At 34.5% G+C, this 21,487-nt stretch overlaps 1 protein-coding gene and 1 long non-coding RNA gene across 2 annotated transcripts in view; one reads left to right on the forward strand and one right to left on the reverse strand.

The window, feature by feature from the left end:
* LOC121375809 (O(6)-methylguanine-induced apoptosis 2-like) overlaps positions 1-21,487 on the forward strand; it is a 33,061-nt gene that overhangs the window by 2,593 nt on the left and 8,981 nt on the right. The window contains exons 2-4 of the mRNA XM_041503466.1: positions 9,178-9,299; positions 14,517-14,615; positions 15,904-16,080. Coding sequence (XP_041359400.1) covers positions 9,178-9,299; positions 14,517-14,615; positions 15,904-16,080 — 398 coding nt within the window. The remainder of the gene's footprint in view (positions 1-9,177; positions 9,300-14,516; positions 14,616-15,903; positions 16,081-21,487) is intronic.
* Positions 9,710-10,935, reverse strand: LOC121375810. Its single transcript, XR_005958358.1, has 2 exons — positions 10,743-10,935; positions 9,710-10,380 (listed from the first exon to the last, which is right to left on the reverse strand). It is a non-coding gene; the product is annotated as an uncharacterized LOC121375810 (long non-coding RNA).

Genomic DNA, 21,487 nt, shown 5'->3' on the forward strand with positions numbered 1-21,487 from the left:
TACCTTAATTTGTGTTTGCTATGAAATAGAATTATTGTATAGTATTTGATTCAGATTTTTAGATAACAAATGATAACTATTAGCAATAGACTGGTCGATGACTGGTAATTGTTAAATAGTTCATTTGTATTGTTGTTTTTGTTGGGGGGTTTTTTGTTGGGGTTTTTTTAAATAATAATAGTGCATAATTTGAAGAAAAAAAATATTGTTAATATTGTTTTTTAATTAATTTTTGGGGGGGAAATTTGAAATATATATATATATATATATATATATATATGGGTTTTTTTTTGGGGGGGGTGTAATTAGATTTTTTCTTCTTCTTTCTTTCTATTCCTACTCTATAATTAACAAGGACACCTAGTGCACTATACTATATAGACAGATACTCATTGGACAGATTAAAATGAGTTTGTTTTCAGTTGATGAGTTACAGATCAGCTGATATTGAATTTCATTAGTGGTTTGGATACAAATACATTAAATAGTGTTGTGATTACATGTTATTATTTTTATTATTAAGTCTGAACTGTAAGTCTAAGGTATTTAATGTTTTGTTCTTCAGATATAGCCCTACTTATTGAAATGAAGAATTTACTTCGATACTGAATGATATTTACATCAGTCTGTAGAGATATCATTAACAATGTGACGGTATCGTACTAATAGATATGATACATTAACAACGGTATCGTACAAATACACATGGGTCACGTGGGTCCCAGCCGTGCTGGTTGGTAGACGTGTGTCGTTTATCAATAAATGGTCTCGAACAGTCATCTAGTCTTGGCTATGTGAATGACATAATATTACATGGTGGTAGCGGTGAGATGGACATATACAGTATTGAACAAACAAACAAAAATGCTCTCTCTCTCCCGATGCATGCAGATGTGTACAAACAAACGAACACTTGCTGTACGGAATCAGGATTGACGCGAAAAGTTAAAATAACTTTCCATAACATGGTATCCACAGGCTTGAACACGTGTGTGTATGTTATTTAAACTTCAACGTAAGTGTTTACATGTTCACAGACATTCGCGGACATATAGTCTAACCCGATAAGATAAATATATCAACACTACAAAATAATAAATAACTGTTGGTGCGTTTGGTGTAACCAAATTACCGTTGTTATCCAGCTATAAAATGGCGGAATCTCTACCGACTCCTACTATGGATTGGAATAGTGAGGATCGATCGCAGGCTTTTAGAGAATTTAAACAATTGGCATCAAATGTGGTTCAAAGTTAAGAAAATTGAGCCCAAAGATCAACATAACTACATAATTCTTTGGTCTGGCAGAGAAGGTCTTCGCATGTTTAATACATGGGGACTCTGAAGAGGAATTAAAACACCCTTCCAATATATGGGATAAATTTTCACAGCAAATTGAACCAACAGAGAACTTCCAAATCCACAGATTGGAATTTCAGATGTACAAACAGTGTGAAGATGAAACCGTTGATGATTGTGTTACACAGTGCAGGATAAAGGCTAATGAGCGCATCATTGAAGTGATAATATCAGGTATAAAATACCCTGATGTACAAAACAACTCTGTTATCAAAAGATGAAACCCTGCAACTGAAAACTGCATATGATATTTGTAGAACATATGAAGCTAGTGTTATTCACATGGCACAGTTCAACACACTTGGACACCCCACATCTACAGTACATGCATTCAGGCATCGTAGGCAGACTGAAACACGAAATGACAAGGACTGCAAGTATTGTGGTCTAAGTCATCCACAAACGACACGTGATAAATGTCCTGCTTCAGGAACAAAGTGTCCGAAATGTGGAAAGATAGGCCATTGGAAATCAGTATGTCGCAGCAGACTGAGACAGGGAATGGATACAAAATCCAAACCTGAGAGAGGTACCAGAACGAGATCAAATCAGCGATCCAGATCTAATGGATACAGAATGAGTAACAGATCTCAGAGTTGAAGTAGAAAAACTAATCAGAACAGAAATATACATGAAGTAGGTCAGGATGACATGACTAGTGCTTTTGAAATGATTAACTTTGAAACAATCAGAATGATAGATAGTGTTAAGACAATGACATGCAAAGTGAAATATTTGCTACACTCGACATTAAGCTGAAAAATAGACCAGGCACTCATCTTCTCAAGACTAAGGTTGACTCAGGAGCCCAGGGTAATTTACTTCCCATCCGTGTTTTCAGGTGCATGTTCCCAGAAGATCTTGATGATGAAGGATTTCCCAAACCAAAATCCACTAAACCAAGTAACACAACTTTGCTTGCATACAATGACACAATCATACCACAGTATGGCAGCATCACAGTATCATGTAAATTTGGAGAAGGGAAATGGCATGATGAAGAATTCTTCATAGCAGAGTCTGAAGGACCAGTGATACTGGGATTACCATCGTCAAGAGCAATGAACATCATTACTGTGAACTGTAACATACAAAAGTCAAGGAACATCCCCAAGTCATTAAAATCCACAACATTGCCTCACATTGAGACCAAAGAAGAGCTACTTAAACAGATTCCTGACAGATTTCAGGGAATTGGAAAATTTCCTGGAGAATTTCATATTACATTGGAAGCAGATGCGGAACCAGTGGTACAGCCACCCAGAAAATATCCAATACAGTTGAAAGGCGAACTTAAAACAGAGTTGGATAAGATGGAAAGCCTTTCTGTTATTACAAAAGTTCAAGAACCAACCGACTGGGTATCGTCAATAGCATTTAGCAGAAAGAGTAATGGCAAGTTGAGGGTATGTCTAGACCCAAAAGATCTGAACATGGCTATAAAGAGACCTTTTCACAAAACTCCAACCCTTGAGGAAATCACACATAAGTTCTCTGGAGCTCATCTTTTTAGCAAACTGGATGCCAAACATGGTTACTGGAGTATCGTTTTGGATAATGAATCCAGCTATCTGACGACTTTCAACTCTCCCTTTGGCAGGTATATATTTCTCAGACTACCATTTGGACTGAAAATGTCACAAGACATATTTCAAGAAAAAATGGATATGATTCTCGAGCAGTGCCCAGGAACACTAGGCATTACAGATGATATTGTAGTGTTTGGAAAAAATGATGAGGAACATAACAGAAATTTGTGCAACTTGATGACAATTGCACGGAAATACGGGCTGATCTTCAACATCGACAAATGTGACATCAAAGTATCCAGAATTAAGTTCTTTGGATGTTACTATGATGCAGAAGGGGTACATTCAGATCCCGAAAAAGTAGCAGAAATAAAGAGTTTACCATCCCCAACTGGTGTAAATGAACTGCAACAGTTCCTTGGAATTATACAGTACATGGCTTCGAGGTCTCATCAAGAAAAACTCTGACTGGATGTGGACGAAATCTCATGAAATAGCTTTCCAGAAGCAATATATAATGCACATTATTGCTTAATATCAACATGTATAATCGTATAGTTAATTAATAAAACGGTTAAATGTGACAGCTATTATATATAACGGGCGCAGCCATTTTGTACCATCTCAGTGAGTACACCCTCTGGCGAGCTGGTGGTTACGTAATACTTAACGCGTCACGTCAAGAATGAGCCTTAGAACTAGAGAAACACAATCTACCTGGTTTTTGCGGGATGATAAATAGTCATACATTGCAATGTTCTGTAATAATACACATCCCAGTAAGCCAGCAATAAGTATATCCAGCACTATATCTATTAGTTTTCAATACAAAATAAAATACCATTGTCAAAGTGGCTACACAACAAGTCGAAACAATTAACAATGTTTTGCCCATGCATTAACCTACGTACTGAAATGATACACGGAGTGTTTTCTTAGTTAATTGGTCTATGCTGTTAGTTGCTTCTACCTGTGATTCCTGATTGGCAGGTGTGTATTTGATTGGTAACCAGATGAGCCAATTAATTGATGCTGTCTAGACATAAAAATACATACCGGTATTGTGGAATATTACCTGTCGCCCCTAAAATGGTAATGGACATGGTTTATTACTGTAAATAGTTCTGTAAAACTATTGATTAAGTCGACTTTTCCATCTAAAACCACAGAACTGACCAATTACATAGTCCCAAAGAAAAGAAAATTATCACTTGGGTATCGTGGGTTGTCGTTTTAGCTCCAACGTAGTATATCAATAGGCCTAATAGTGTAAAATTTTCCTTTGGATTATTTAACAGAGAAAAATACTATAACCCCATTTTGTTCCGTTAATGCAACTTGAAATATATTTAGTTAAATAGTTTATTATATTATTACGTCATTTATGCTGTTTTACAAGTCAGGTTGATCAAAGAGAAGCGCATTGTCGAAAATTACTGCTTTTGTTTACACTGTACATAAGGAGATGGTCAGGAGCTGATGTCACTTCGCCCCAAGTTATCCCACCAGACGACACAAAAACGAAACAAAATGGCTGCCCCAGTTAGCAGAAATAATCATGGTTTTTCATTTGCTAAAGTATCAGTATGTGTTGGTGGTCCGGGTATGCATCTTTCCAACACATAAGGCTCTTGTTTGAGTTGACCTTACCTTTAAGGGAAATTAGAAAGGTAGAAAAGGAACTTAGCATAAGTGTAAATAACATTTCCTCATCAAAAAAGAAGGCTCATCAACAGGCGATGCCATCTGTTAATGTAGATGTGTCTGTCTTAGAAACGAAGCTTAATAGCAAAATGGATAGTTTGGAAAGAAGGTTGGACAAGAAAATAGATGATACGTTCAATCTTATTTTAAGAAAGTTGGATAGCATGAAAGTAGAGGAAAGATGTTCAGATTTTTCAGGAAATAGAGGTCGAGGTAGAGGAGATTTTGGTCCAGATGCTGGAAGAGGCTATAGATATCAGCGTGGCAGAGGAAATTTTGGTCAACTGAGTAGAGGCCGTGGAGGTAGTAATTTCAGTGAAGTCAGTTTGAACCCAAACGGGCAGTGATCTCTGACAGTGGCCAACCTCTCATTTTGTCCTGTGATAGTGGGAACCAATATTATTCGTTTGTGTAGAGATTTATCTGCAGGCGAAACACGTGAGTGACATTCCAACAGTTTGGCAAGTTGCTTTTGATAGCATTAGTTGTAACACTTTTAAAGTTAAATCTTTAAACAGGCAGCCATTACATGTAGAACCTTATCAGACAGTAGTCATCAGTGGAATGGCAAGAGGAATGGATAGTCATATTTCAGAAGTGGTCACAGAGAATTTGGAAGATGTCTCAGGTTTTACGGTCTGTCCTAGAGTGGTTAAGTTAAAGCAATCAAATTACAATGCTAGAATATTTGTCAAGATTTATAACATGTCGGCTAAACCATTAATTATTAGACCTAGATCAGAAATCTGTAGTATCCAAGAGGTCAAGGTTGTTGACAGCATAGCTTCAGATTGTGAATTACTTGGCAGGAATCATTTGTCTACACCAGAGGACATGGGTGTGCAGATAGAGATGGAAAATCTCAGTGAGGATCAGTTGTCCCAAGTTAGAAATGTACTTAGTCATTGGAAACATGCGTTTTCGACAGGTCCAATGGATATAGTGAATACAGATCTGGTAAAACATAGGATAGAACTTGAAAATGAGAGACCATTTAAACTCCCATATAGGAAGATACCCCCTTGCATGTATGATGAAGTCAGACAACATGTTAAGGAGATGCTTGATGCAGGGGTTATCAGAGAATCCAGCAGTCCTTTCTTGTCTAATATTGTGCTAGTTCGGAAGAAAGATGGAACTTTGAGATTTTGTTTAGATTACCGAATGTTGAACTCTTGAACTCACAAGGATAGTTTTATGCTTCCAAGGTTTGACGATGTAATTGACACTCTTCATGGATCAAAGTATTTTTCTAAATTAGATCTGAGATCTGGATATTGGCAAGTAGAGGTTGAAGAGAAGGACAAGGAAAAGACAGCTTTTTCTGTGGGCAAACTTGGTTTCTATGAGTGTAACCGGATGGGATTTGGCCTAACTAATGCCCCAGCAACCTTCCAAAGGCTTATGGAGAAATGCATGGGTGAGATGCATTTGAAAAGATGTTTAATATTTATTGATGATATTCTGGTGTTTTCAAAGATGTTTGAGGAGCATATTAAGCGGTTGGAAGCTGTCTTTGCTAGACTTGTTGATCATAATTTGAAACTCAAACCATCTAAATGTGAACATCTGTTTCATATCTTGGACATGTAGTTTCAGAGGCGGGTATATCCACTGATCCTGAGAAAACCTCAGCTGTAAAGGATTGGTCAGTGCCTCAGAATATTAAAGAATTACGTCAGTTTTTGGGCTTTGCGTGGTACTATCATCACTTTATCAGGAGATATGCATAGATAGTGGAACTTTTGAATTCCTTACTTAAAGGTCATGGCACCAGCCCAGCTGCAAAGAAATCTAGGAAGAAACAGAAGGTAGTTGTTGAATATAGATGGGGTGATGAACAACAGGAAGCATTCAACACAGTCAAAGATAGATTGACACAACCACCAGTTTTAGGGTATGCAGATTACTCGTTGCCATTTGTTCTTCACACAGATTCTAGTGGATCCGGACTTGGAGCTGTCTTGTACCATAATCAGCAGGATGTGGAGCGGGTAATTGCATATGCCAGTCGTGGACTCAGGCCATGTGAGCGAAATTACCCAGCACATAAGTTGGAATTTCTTTAAAATGGGCAATTACGAACAAGTTTCATGATTACCTGTATGAAGTACTTTTCACGTAGTCACTGATAATAACCCATTAACTTATGTGTTGACAAAAGCAAAGTTGGATGCTGGAGAAAACACTCTGGTTAGCCAGGCAGCGATTCTACTGGCCAGGACTTGCAAAAGATGTAGACAGAAAGATAGAGCAGTGTGGACGTTGTATTCAACGGAAAACTCCACTGGGAGCAACAGCTGGATTAGTTCCAATTGAGACGACAAGACCCTTGGAATTGGTGTGCATGGATTTTGTAACTTTGGAGAAATCGAAGGGTGGTTATGAGAATATATTGGTGATAACTGACCATTTTACTCAATATACTCAAGCCATACCACTCAGAAACCAGACAGCACATACCACAGCCAAGGCGTTGTATGAAAGTTACATTTTATTTGACAGTTTTCCTGAGCAGCTGCACAGCGACCAAGGAAGAAACTTTGAAAGCAAGGTCATCAAAGAGCTCTGTAAGCTTGCTAATTTAGAAAGACCAGAACTACACCGTATCATCCTATGGCAAATGGGTCAGCTGAAAGATTTAACCAGACACTTCTTAAGATGCTTGCCACAATGGAAGAGGACAAAAAGGTGGACTGGAAATCATACGTTGCTCCCTTAGTACAGGCTTACAACTCTACAAAGAATGATGCTACAGGCTACTCCCCACATTATTTAATGTTCAGATGGAATCCTCGTCTTTCTGTTGATATATTTTCAGGTACAGAACCACAGGATGATGGTAATCATGATCATGGGTCATACATACAGAAGTTGAAGGGTCGAATGGAGTATGCTTACAAAGCAGCTGCAGGACATGTAAACAAATACTCTGATCGGAACAAGGAATGTTATGACAAAAAAGTGAGAGAAACAAAACTGGAAGTGAGGGACAGAGTGCTTGTGAGGAAGGTTGGTTTTACAGGAAAGAATAAATTAGCTGACAGATGGGAGCAGGAACCCTATTTGGTCATCTAAATACCAAATAGTGACATTCCAGTGTACAGGGTGCAGCATGAAGTTGGAAAAGGGCCCATCCGAACTCTTCATCGCAACATGCTGCTACCGTTTGATGCTATTCCATGTGAGGAACTTAGTACTGGTATTAACCGCAAGGTTAAACCGAGACAGCCTGTCAAGTCGTGTTCTCATGCAGAGTCACTATCCAGCTCAGAATCTTCTGATTCAAGTGACTCATCACAGACAAGTGGTAAGTATGTTATTCCACAGCGCAGACTCCCAGGATAGAGGACATTAGATCTGTTTATATTTCGACCAAGTGAAGACAATTCAAGGACCCCTGCAGAAATCAGTCCAGCTGTTGAGATGGAAACTGATCACCCCAGTATCTGGAGAATCGAGTTCTGTTTCTGCATCGCGGGTAGAAGTTTCTGATGATAGATCTGTCCTTTCAAACGATCAAGTTCATGATATGTTTTGTTATGGAGTGGTTTCAATGATGGATATGAAATTGCTACTCATGTTGTTTATAAAATATTTGTTAAATGTATGCCAGTATATAACTCCCATTTATATTTTTATAGATACTGATTGATGGAATGTCAGGAGACATTTTCAGCAAGCGGGGGAATATGTAACCAGGTGTTATTTATATGCTAACTAATCATTAATTAATTCTTTTTTATTATATTGAATATATATATACAATTAACTAATTCACTTTCCAACTGAATTTTATCATTTGGTTTGAACTGGAAAGTATTGACTACAGTGACATGACATGACATGACATGACCTGACATGACCTGACTTGACAGTGACACCTGACTGACCAGGGTCTTGCATGCTTTTCTTACTTTTTTTATCACTTACTAAACCCTCCTTACTCACTCTTTTCTGGAATCTTAAGAGGGTCAGACATTTTCTTATTGATTGCTACGTGATATTTCTAAGAGTTAAACAACCTCATCAATTGATGTAAATCAATGATATGTGATGTTGCTGGTGAATTTATTATATATTTGTACTCATATATGTTTTAGAATATGTTAATGATTGTTATGTATGTATATATATACACCAAGCCTATAACGTTACATTGAAAACCATACTTATAAATGTTATGTATTTTATTTTTGGTTTGATATGATGGTTACGAATAAACCTGAATATATGTGGACCCACTGAGTTTTTTCATTCTGTAAACCACCCCAGAGGTTACACTAATAATTACATTTTTGCAAAATTTCTTAGGAGGTCATTTATTTCAAAAAATAAATAGTAGAACTATTGTGAAATTTTATTGTTTTTAAAATTTGATTAGAGACAGTTAATCAATTTGAACATTGATTTTTAACGCCTGTTAAAACTTGTTTTTATAAGTTAAACAATGAATTGAAGTGTTTACACCAATAGCTTTATATTTTTAGAAAAAAAATTGTATTCATGTATATACATGGTTGCTTGTGAATAATACAGATTTGACTTGTTTGTGAAGAAAATATTTTACTTTTGTTATTCTCAGGACATGGGGTGGTTGCTGCAAATTCCTCAATACCAACAAAATACCAGACGATTGTCACAGATAACACAGACAAAAAAGGCTTTTTGACAAAGGCGAAGAGGTTCCAGGCAGATGTAGATTTGGTGAGGCTGTATGCTATGTTTAAGGGATAACTGAGTGAATAATGACTTGTATTACTAGTAGTTGTATATAGATGTAGTATACTGCAAGTCAGTGATTTGTGTACCAGTAGAAGTATATTTGTCAGTATTTTAGTAAAGTAATTCTAGAACATTCACATTAGGTGTAGGGTAACCAATGGTGGACCAATTCTCTAACTGGGTTTTCCCTGTGGTATGTGCTGTCCTGTCTGTGGCAAAGTGTGTATAAAAGATAACTTGTTGCTGATGGAAACATGTAGTGGGTTTCATCTAAGACTACATGTTCGAATTACTAAATGTTTGACATCCAATATCCAATGGTTAAAAAATCATCGTGCTTTACTTTTTGTCACAAGTGATTGAATAACTAAAAGAAACAACACTAATCCAAATAAATTATATTACATTTATTTACAGCACACAAATAACAATCACATTCATTCTCCACTCCTACTTACTAACCCTAATTATATCCCTCTCACACACCACTAATCACCAGCACTCCCTCAACACTCACACTTCTCATATATAATAAACATACATTATCACCACTTTACACATAATTTCATATAAAAATATCACGTATCACAACACACAAAATAATATACTAAAACCACACAGTTCAATATACAATGTTTCAGTTCATAACACAATCCTTATGATTCACTTCCTCGTGATCAACTTTTATATACATATATTGTTCTAACTAAATTATGTACTAACATTAGTTAGCACCCTCCATTTCAGATCAGCTCTAAATACTACAGCCATATTTACACAATATGTTTCTGCTGCACAATAACAATACACTTGTTATTCACCGAGATGCTGCACGATAACAATACACTTGTTATTCACCACCACAACATCATGGCTAATAAGTAGCCCACATGTGGAACTTCAATTTCCACTTCAGCTGTACCCAACTTCCATGAATTAACATCAACGTCAGTTTCCTCGTCCCTTCTTCACATACTTCCGCAGCCCAATCACCTGGTCAAACTCTAACATTGCCCCTCGCTGCTCATCCCGTTGTTGGTCTCAACAGATACCACACAAGCTGCTGTAAACAATATACACTCCATTACTATCATGCAAAACCTCAATATTAAATACCCTTCATACATCAATCATTTTCATCATTTCACATATGTCCACATTATACAGGTTTCACAACGTATACGTTAATAACACGTACAACTTACTTCATGTGCATAATTCAATTCACATTATACATTTAATAAACACATAAATACATATAGCAAACAATTTCATTACTTTACACAATGTCCGCATTTCACAAGTTACACTGAGCATTTGCTAAATATATACATTTAATATAGCAAACTAAATACAGACCAAAATAACATTCAAATGTCACACCTCTGTAACACAATACATGTGTAAAATATTTAATTTACTTACGGTTAAACAATAACCCGAACTTCCACAAAGTCTCTTACACTTCTACCAAGTCTTTCCCAAACTGAATGTTCAATGATTCTCTCTCAGCGATTAATGACAAATCATCCACTCAATAGCCCAGTTCCACACTATATTCACCCAGTCAGCTTATCACTCATCTATCACTCACCCATACCACAAGCTACAATAATACAAATTGTTACCTTGCTAATTAAAGACAGCTTCACGTGTGAGATACAAGCTATGACTCATACTTCATGCTTCTCTCATTCGTATAAATTAAAATACCGTATAAATGATAAAAAATGTTATAAAATATATAACCACATATTCTCTTTCATACAATTAAAATCAGATTACCCTTGACTTGTGACACTTTTGTTATCAAACAAAACAAAATTTGTCTACAAAAGTCATAATTTTTTTTATCTGTCCTCAGATTGGGTTGTCATTTTGTTCTGCCATTATGTAGCATGAATCTGGTCATCCTGCCTGCGAATTGGGCTGCTCTGTACTTCCTTGTGATCTGCAATTATGTAATATGAATCTGGTCATCCTGCCTGCGAATTGGGCTGCTCTGTACTTCCTTGTGATCTGCAATTATGTAGCATGAATCTGGTCATTCTGCCCACGAATTGGGCTGCTCTGTACTTCCTTGTGATCTGCAATTATGTAATAAGAATCTGACTACCGGTATACTACCAACATTTTATTCCAGCCTGAACTCACAAGCTGATAATAGTAAAAAAAAAAACATGAATGCTCAAGTTGGACATCTTTGATAATGGATTGCTCTGTTTAAAGTTATTTTCAATCCTTGAAAATGAAAACAAGTTTGGTTAATCAACAAACCCATAACACATTTAGATGAAGTTACAATAGAGTGAAATAAAAGTCTGTGATGTTGAAATGGAGAAATACCCTTAAAAATAGACTAGAGCTCATCTCCATAACCGTTACTTCTCAGAGATATATGCATTTTTTTAAATATGAAAAATTATTTTCAGTGTATTAGAAACACAATAATGACCAGACACACTTCGAATGTACGGAAATGGAATTATAATCTAACAATAAAATCTAGATAATGTGTGATTTCGATAATACTAGTGGCTCTAATTTTGAAAAATATTTCAGTGTTTGAAAACTAGGTCTGTCACTTTAATATGTAGTAACTTTGTATGTGTTACTTTGAGGGGAATTGGACTATTGGATACAGAGATGATCTTTACCAGTATTGTACATGGAAGACACATTCACGTTTGAATCTCATTGGTGCTTAAAAACAGCCCATACACATTTTTTTACACCTGAATATTCATATAGGCTAATGGTTAATGGTGCTCTATACCTGTTTTTACACCTGAATATTCATATAGGCTAATGGTTAATGGTGCTCTATACCTGTTTTTCCTGTCTCTTTCTAACACTTCAGTTGTGTGTTTTTGGTGTTCACAATTTGTTTTTGTTAAATCTGAACTAACACTTGTTCAAGTATCACTTATTTATTCTTTAACGTAACGTTAAAATTCATAATCTCAGTGTTGACAGGACCAAAAGAACTCGAGACATTGGTTGTTTGAGATAAACATAATACGGTAGTTGTTGGTGAAAATTATGCAATGGAATAATTTATTGATCTCGAGATATACCGGACTCACTGGATAACAGGTGAAGATGACATCATTACACTGAATTTTCCTAATTATGCAAAATATTAACTATTATAGTTCAGGGGTTTCCCCAGAGGCATATCGTGTAGGGGGCCATTACACCTTAGGTGTGTAAGTAAGCGCTTTGGCATCATGTAAGGGCCTCAAATCAGTTCCCTCTACTCTTTACTTGGCTATTTGTGACAATCAATTGTTGGTTGTAACAACTTTTAAAACTTTACAGTACACAGGTATTCACACTTCTAATAGGTGAAACATATCCTTCATACCTAATTAGGTGCAGGGCCCTCAGCACCCTTTCATTTAACAACAGTCGATTACTAATTGTCGTAGACAACAAAGCTGGCACTTGCATTTACGTTAAACTGATCTATAGTGAAAACGTAAGCGTCTTAAAAATATCCTGAGGAAAGGTCTGTAGTTTTGTTAAATTTATTCATCTATTTTTTTATTTTTTTTATTTATGCATTATCATCAGCTGTTCGTATAAAACTCAAATCTCTTTAATATTTTTAACGCAAATACCATTTGTAGTATTTATAACCAATAATAACGATGTTACATATTAGTCTTAAAGGAAGGGACAATTAAGGCATTTGGCCTGGTATGCATATTCAACGATATATTATGCACATTATTGTTTAATATCAACAAGTATAATCGTATAGTTAATTAATAAAACGGTTAAATGTGACGTCTATTATATATAACGGGCGCAGCCATTTTGTACCATCTCAGTGAGTACGCCCTCTGGCGAGCTGGTGGTTACGTAATACTTAATGCGTAACGTCAGGAATGAGCCTTAGAACTAGAGAAACACAATCTACCTGGTTTTTGCGGGATGATAAATAGTCATACATTGCAGTGTTCTGTAATAATACACATCCCAGTAAGCCAGCAGTAAGTATATCCAGAACTATATATATTATTTTTCAATACAAAATAAAATACCATTGTCAAAGTGGCTACACAACAAGTCGAAATAATGAATGTTTTGTCCATGCATTAACCTACGTACTGAAATGATACACAGAGTGTTTTCTTAGTTAATTGGTCTATGCTGTTAGTTGCTTCTACCTGTGATTCTTGATTGGCAGGTGTGTATTTGATTGGTAACCAGACGAGCCAATTAATTGACGTTGTCTAGACACAAAAATACATACCGGTATTGTGGAATAATACCTGTCGCCCCTAAAATGGTAATGGACATGGTTTATTACTGTAAATAGTTCTGTAAAACTATTAATTAAGTTGACTTTTCCATCTAAAACCACAGAACTGACCAATTACGTAGTCCCAAAGAAAATAAAATTATCACTTGGGTATCGTGGGTTGTCGTTTTTGCTTCAATGTAGCATATCAATAGGCCTAATAGTGTACATTTTTCCTTTGGATTATTTAACAGAGAAAAATACTATAACCCCATTTTATTCCGTTAATGCAACTTGAAATATATTTAGTTTAATAGTTTATTATATTATTACGTCATTTATGCTGTTTTACAAGTCAGGTTGATCAAAGAGAAGTGCCTTGTCAAAAATTACTGCTTTTGTTTACACTGTACATACAGGAGATGGTCAGGAGCTGACGTCACTTTGCCCCAAGCTATCCCACCGGACGTCACAAAAACAAAACAAAATGGCTGCCCCCAGTTAGCAGGAATAATCATGTTTTTTTATTAACTCTAAAATTACGCGTTTTTCATTTGCTAAAGTGTCAGTATGTGTTGGTGGTCCGGGTATGCATCTTTCCAGCACATAAGGCTCTTGTTTGAGTTGACCCTACCTTTAAAGCATGGTATATCCTCAAACATTTCTATAATAAGATGGAAAATATATGTTGATAAGAATCTGTCTTTAAATTGTATTTTAAAAATGTGACACATTATTTTGTTATACAGTATTCTGTGGCTAAACAAATTTACAGCATAAGAATTAAGGTGTTACGAGTTGCCAGCTTCATTAAAATTATTTTAAAAGGAAATCAGAGAATGCAATATCACAGAAACAAAAAAAAGTAGATCTTTTCTAAAAGCTAAAATATTGGAACTATTTCCAAGACTGCAGCTTTAAGTAAATCAGTTGTTTACTTTTCATTTCAGACAGAAGCCCCTGGGCCTGGCAATTACTTAAAGCACACAAAAGTTGATAATTCAAGTCCATCACTTTCAAAGAAAGGCACAGGTGGATTTGCATCTAAGGTAAGAAAGAGACTGATTTGTTTCATTCTTTCCATTCAATTAATGAGTTAGTTTACAAAGACCTGTTGAATTTATCTGTTTTGAACATGACACATGTTAATTTGGATGTATGCTACTTTATAATATATTTTACTACATTTAATATTGCTATAGCATTTTCAGGTGATATTTTGTAGACATTCAGAAAGTCTATATTCTGCATAACAAAATTAGGTTTACTGTGTGATCATCTGATAGTATCGTTACACAATGAAGATTTGACACACACTTAAATATTGTACTGGTGCTAGTGTGTGAATTGTGTTACAGTCAGGGAATGTGCTGGTCCTAATTTGTGAATTTTGTTACAGTCAGGGCATGTGCTGGTCCTAATTTGTGAATTTTGTTACAGTCAGGGCATGTGCTGGTCCTAATTTGTGAAATTTGTTAGTCAGGGCATGTGCTGGCCCTAATTTGTGAAATTTGTTACAGTCAGGGCATGTGCTGGCCCTAATTTGTGAAATTTGTTACAGTCAGGGCATGTGCTGGCCCTAATTTGTGAAATTTGTTACAGTCAGGGCATGTGCTGGTCCTAATTTGTGAAATTTGTTAGTCAGGGCATGTGCTGGTCCTAATTTGTGAATTTTGTTACAGTCAGGGCATGTGCTGGTCCTAATTTGTGAATTTTGTTACAGTCAGGGCATGTGCTGGTCCTAATTTGTGAATTTTGTTACAGTCAGGGCATGTGCTGGTCCTAATTTGTGAAATTTGTTACAGTCAGGGCATGTGCTGGCCCTAATTTGTGAATTTTGTTACAGTCAGGGCATGTGCTGGTCCTAATTTGTGAAATTTGTTACAGTCAGGGCATGTGCTGGCCCTAATTTGTGAATTTTGTTAGTCAGGGCATGTGCTGGTCCTAATTTGTGAAATTTGTTAGTCAGGGCATGTGCTGGTCCTAATTTGTGAATTTTGTTACAGTCAGGGAATGTGCTGATCCTAATTTGTGAAATTTGTTACAGTCAGGGCATGTGCTGATCCTAATTTGTGAATTTTGTTACAGTCAGGGCATGTGCTGGTCCTAATTTGTGAATTTTGTTAGTCAGGGCATGTGCTGGTCCTAATTTGTGAAATTTGTTACAGTCAGGGCATGTGCTGGTCCTAATTTGTGAAATTTGTTACAGTCAGGGCATGTGCTTGTCCTAATTTGTGAAATTTGTTTACAACAAAAGTATTTGCTGGTGCTACTTTGTGCATTTTATTAGTCAAAATGTCCTCTGGTGCTACATGTACTTTGTGGATTGTTTTACAGTCGAAGCGTGGTGTCAAGTTCTCAATGTCAGCGGCTCCCGGGCCAGGCACGTATTTTCCCCAACTAGCGAACTGCAAGTGTCACTTTGATCGGGAAACAACAACCAGACCATTTCGTCTGCCTATTGCTAAAACGGTTGATAAAACAAATGGAATACCAGCCCCTAATGAATACAAGGTTTGTCTTACATTAAACATATGTAGTCTGATAAATCTGGTAATATATTGTACACAATATAGATTTTGTACCAGAGTTAATCACGTTATTAATCTTAGTAGTAGTACCGACTCCAAATGAGGATAGCCCAAATTTTTATGAGAACATTTTGAAATTACTTGAAGAATTTGAAAATGAAAAATTTATTCTTTGTGGTGACTTTATTTTGGTGCTTAACCAAAATCTAGATACAAGAAATTATATACATATTTATAACCCTAAAGCTAGAGAAAGAGTTTTAGAAAATTTTGAGAAAAATTTAGTTTTAAAGATCTATTTCGTGAACTTTACCCTGACCGAAAAAAGTATACTTGGACAAAAAATAACCCAGTGAAACAAGCTAGATTGGACTTCTATCTTATATCCGAAAATCTAATGACATTTGTAGCAAAGGTATGGATAGAGAGTAGTTACAGGTCTGACCATTGTGGAGTCATTTTACAATTAAAGTTATCTGATATGGAAAAGGGTAAAGGACTTTGGAAATTTAACAACTCGTTACTTAAAGATAAAAAATATATTGAAACAATTAAAGAAACAATTTTAGATGTTAAGAGTCAATATGTAGTACCGGTACCTGTTTATAACTTAGAAAATATCAAAACAATTTCAGATGAAAATGTTCAGTTTACAATTAATGATCAACTTTTTCTAGAAGTTCTGTTAATGGAAATAAGAGGGAAAACTATATCTTATTCTTCATTTAAAAAGAAAACTGAAGACATTAAAGAAGTAAGTATTTGTGAGGAAATAATTTTTTTAGAACAAGATGAAAATATGACTGATTTCAAATTATTAGATGAAAAAAGAAATGAATTGATAGAAATTAGGAAAAAAAAGTTAAAAGGGCAGTTTATTAGGTCTAGAGCTAAATGGATTGAAGAAGGAGAGAAGCCAACTAAATATTTTTGTAACATGGAATCAAGAAATTTTCACAGTAAACTTATCTCTAGAATAGAACTTGATGATGGTACTATAATAACTGATCAAAAAAATCTTACAAGAAACTAAACATTTTTATGAAAAATTATATTCCAGTCAACATAAACAGGAGTCAACTTTAAAAGAAAATTTTAACCAATTAAAAAATATGGACTTCAAAATATTAACTGATATGGAAGCAGAACGACTTGAAGGAAAAATTATGTACTCAGAAGCATTAGCCTTTTTAAAAGAGATGAAAAGTGAAAAGAGCCCTGGCTCTGATGGATTTTCTGCTGAGTTTTTTAAAATGTTTTGGTTAGATTTGGGCCATTTTATTGTTAGATCAATTAATTACAGTTACGATATTAAAGAAATGTCAACCACACAAAAACTGGGAATAATTACTTGCATATCAAAACCAGAAAAATCAAAACTTTTGTTAAAAAATTGGAGGCCAATAACATAATTAAATTGTATTTACAAAATTGCTTCTGGATGCATTGCAAATAGGATTGAAAAGGTGTTGGGACAAACTTATTGCAAAAGACCAAACAGGGTTCATTAAAGGCAGATACATAGGCGAAAATATTAGACTAATCTATGATATTATGCAATATACTGAATTATATAAAATTCCTGGCTTATTGCTTTTAGTTGACTTTGAAAAAGCTTTTGATTCTGTGTCATGGAAATTTATTGAACAATCTTTGGAGCTTTTTAATTTTAAAATATCAATAAAACAATGGATACAAATATTTTATAAAAATTCAGAATCTAGAGTAATGCAAAATGGTTTCTTGACTGAAAGCTTTAAATTAGAACGAGCCTATAGACAAGGCGATCCTCTCTCCCCCTATATTTTTATAATGTGTGCTGAGATACTAGCAATATTAATAAGGAATTCTAAAGAAATTAAAGGTATTAACATAGACGGTGAAGAATACATAATATCTCAGTATGCAGATGATACAACCTTCATGTTAGACTGATCTCCCAAATCTTTGGACACAACTCTAAGAATATTAGACCAGTATGCTAATGTTTCTGGTCTGAAAATTAACTATTCAAAAACTAAAATTATTTGGATTGGTAGTAGAAAGTTTTCCAAAGAGGTATTTCATCATTCAAAATGGAAACTAACTTGGGGTGAGGAAATTTTTTATCTATTAGGTGTACAATTTTCTGTTAATATTGAACAAATTAGTATAAATAATTTCGAACAAAAAGTACTTCAAATGAAAAAATTAATAAAACAATGGTCATCAAGGAAGTTGACTGTTTTGGGTCAAATTGTTGTTGTTAAAACTTTAATAGTACCACAAATAATTCATTTACTTATTTCCTTACCAAATCCACCTGAAGTAATAGCAAAACAAATGAATACAATGTTGTATACTTTTATTTGGCAGAACAAACCAGAAAGAATTGAAACAAGAAGTATTAGTACAAGACTATAAAAATGGAGGCATTAAAATGTTACATTTTTCAAATTTTATGATTGCATTAAAAGCCTCTTGGATAAGAAGACTTTTTACCACAAATTCAAAATGGAAAACTCTATTCCAGGCAATAACAGGACTAAAGACAGAAATTTTGTTAAATTACGGTGATTATTTCCTTCAGAAAAAACAAAAACTAATTAAAAATCTGTTTTGGAAAAATGTATTACAAAGTTGGTTAAAGATACAACAAAAACAGACTTGGGGAAAATAATGATGAAATAATGAGTACAAATATTTGGTATAATAGTCATATCATTAAAGATGATAAACCTATATTGTATAAACACTATATTGAAAAAAGCATAATTTTTATACAAGATTTATTGAATGAGCAAGGACAGTTTATGGATTATGAAGTTTGTAAAGCAAGATACAATATAAAATCAATTTTTTTAGAATATGCCACTTTAATAAGAGCAATCAGAACATTTACTGGCAATATTAAAACTGATAACTAAATATTTGTACCTTTGAACAATCCAATTTTCCCTTTCAATCTAAAAAAATTTCTAAAAGATACAAAGGGATGTAAAACAATATACCAATTATTGAACAGGAATAAAGTAATACCTACATCACAAATAAAATATTGTAAACTGGGTTGTACTTTTTCTCCACAAATATGGGGATATTATTACAGTTTACCGTTTTCAGTTTTAAAAGACCCATCTTTAATGTGGTTCCAGTATAAAATCTTACACAGAACAATAGCAACAAATACTTTTTTGCATAAAATAAAATATATAGATTCTGATATTTGTCATTTTTGTTATCTCCAACCAGAAACATTGGAACATTTGTTTTATAATTGCACCAAAGTTGCTGAAGTCTGGAAAGCTGTTGAATATTGGTTACAAGCCAAAGATGAACACATCTCATTGGACAAAAATATAGTTTTGTTTGGACTTATAAATCAAAAATACAGATTTATTAATTGGCTAATTATTAATGTAAAATATTACATTTATAGAATGAAAATTCAGAAGTCTGGACTAAATGTTGAGGCACTTCAAAATATAATAAAAGATAAACTGCAAATTGAAAAATATATATTGTATAAAAAATGTCAGTTCAGTGAATTTGAAGAAGTTTGGAGACCTTGGCAAATTTTCTTTGAAACTAATGGTTAATGGTTATAGTTTGGAAATCTGTCTTCTTTACTCTTTTATTATTGTTATTATTTCTTTTCTTTCTTTTTTTTTTCTTTCTCTCTCTCTCTCTTGACTTGAACATTCGCTCTTTTTTTCTTTTTCTTTTATCTGCCCATATGAAACCTGTAATGTAAAGGTATTGTATATTGGTTATTTTTAATAGAGGTTATTCACGTCACATCATTTTGCTTCCCTTGTTGAGAATAACCTCTATACATGCATATTTATATATGTACATGCAGGGATTTGTCCAGGATAAAATTGGGAAAACAAATAAACAATGAAGGCACATTGAGAATTTTCAATGCCTGTTTCTTCTGGGAGGGGGACCTTTTTGGGTACCAGAGAATGTCTGGATAGATCCCTGACATATAGGCCTATAAGTAGTTATATTATAGACTCATACTGTAAGTAATGACTTCAGGGCCCCCAACCCTGACTTTACCAAATGGTTTCTGGGGTAATAAAAAGTTTTGAAAAAATCTTAGTACCGACAGTGAATGGAAAGAGTTTCAAACAGTTGCTAACTTCAAATCAAGACTGTTCCAGCAATGATTGATTTGAGAAAGTACTCTCTCTGTTTTCTTTCCTGCCTTTAGGAAAGACGATGTCAACTTTTGTGTTAAAGTTTCACGTTTAGATCCATTTCTCACAAATTAAGTTCCACTTCGTTGAAATTTGGTTTATAGTTGCACAGGTATGGATGTTCGTCACAGTGCACTAAAAAATTGTGGTAGGCAAGATATTTAATTATACAGAATTCGTGTATTATATATCTATGGATGCAGAGAGAAAAATTAATTTCAGCAGACCCACCAGGCATAATAAATAATAATTATGATGCTCCTGTTTCACAGTGTGGTCTGTTCTTGAAACACTCAGTTTTCTAGAACAAGAATCTCTCTTATTGTGGTGCCATGATGATATGATGTCGTCCATAGTAGTTGTACAGATATGGAATACTACACTCATTTTCATTTTTATTGAATTAACTCACTTTCCCAAGAGTTGACTAAATGAAAATAAGGTTTAAGTGAAGGAAAGTTTGCGAGTTTGCTAAACAATAATATGTAATGAAACCAAAGTGAAGGAAAGTTTGCGAGTTTGATAAACAATAATATGTAATGAAACCAAAGTGAAGGAAAGTTTGCGAGTGATAAACAATAATATGTAATGAAACCAAAGTGAAGGAAAGTTTGCGAGTTTGATAAACAATATGTAATGAAACCAAAGTGAAGGAAAGTTTGCGAGTTTGATAAACAATAATATGTAATGAAACCAAAGTGAAGGAAAGTTTGCGAGTGATAAACAATAATATGTAATGAAACCAAAGTGAAGGAAAGTTTGCGAGTTTGATAAACAATAATATGTAATGAAACCAAAGTGAAGGAAAGTTTGCGAGTTTGATAAACAATAATATGTAATGAAACCAAAGTGAAGGAAAGTTTGCGAGTGATAAACAATAATATGTAATGAAACCAAAGTGAAGGAAAGTTTGCGAGTGATAAACAATAATATGTAATGAAACCAAAGTGAAGGAAAGTTTGCGAGTTTGATAAACAATAATATGTAATGAAACCAAAGTGAAGGAAAGTTTGCGAGTTTGATAAACAATACTATGTAATGAAACCAAAGTGAAGGAAAGTTTGCGAGTGATAAACAATAATATGTAATGAAACCAAAGTGGGATATTATGTATTACTCACATCAAAGAACGTGATATTTGTGAGAAAATCTGTCAGTTCTAGCATTTTGAGTAGGTATTTTAGTCTCAAGTGTAGTATCAGAAAC

Source organism: Gigantopelta aegis, chromosome 6, assembly GCF_016097555.1.
Source record: "Gigantopelta aegis isolate Gae_Host chromosome 6, Gae_host_genome, whole genome shotgun sequence".
NCBI classification, from domain to species: domain Eukaryota; kingdom Metazoa; phylum Mollusca; class Gastropoda; order Neomphalida; family Peltospiridae; genus Gigantopelta; species Gigantopelta aegis.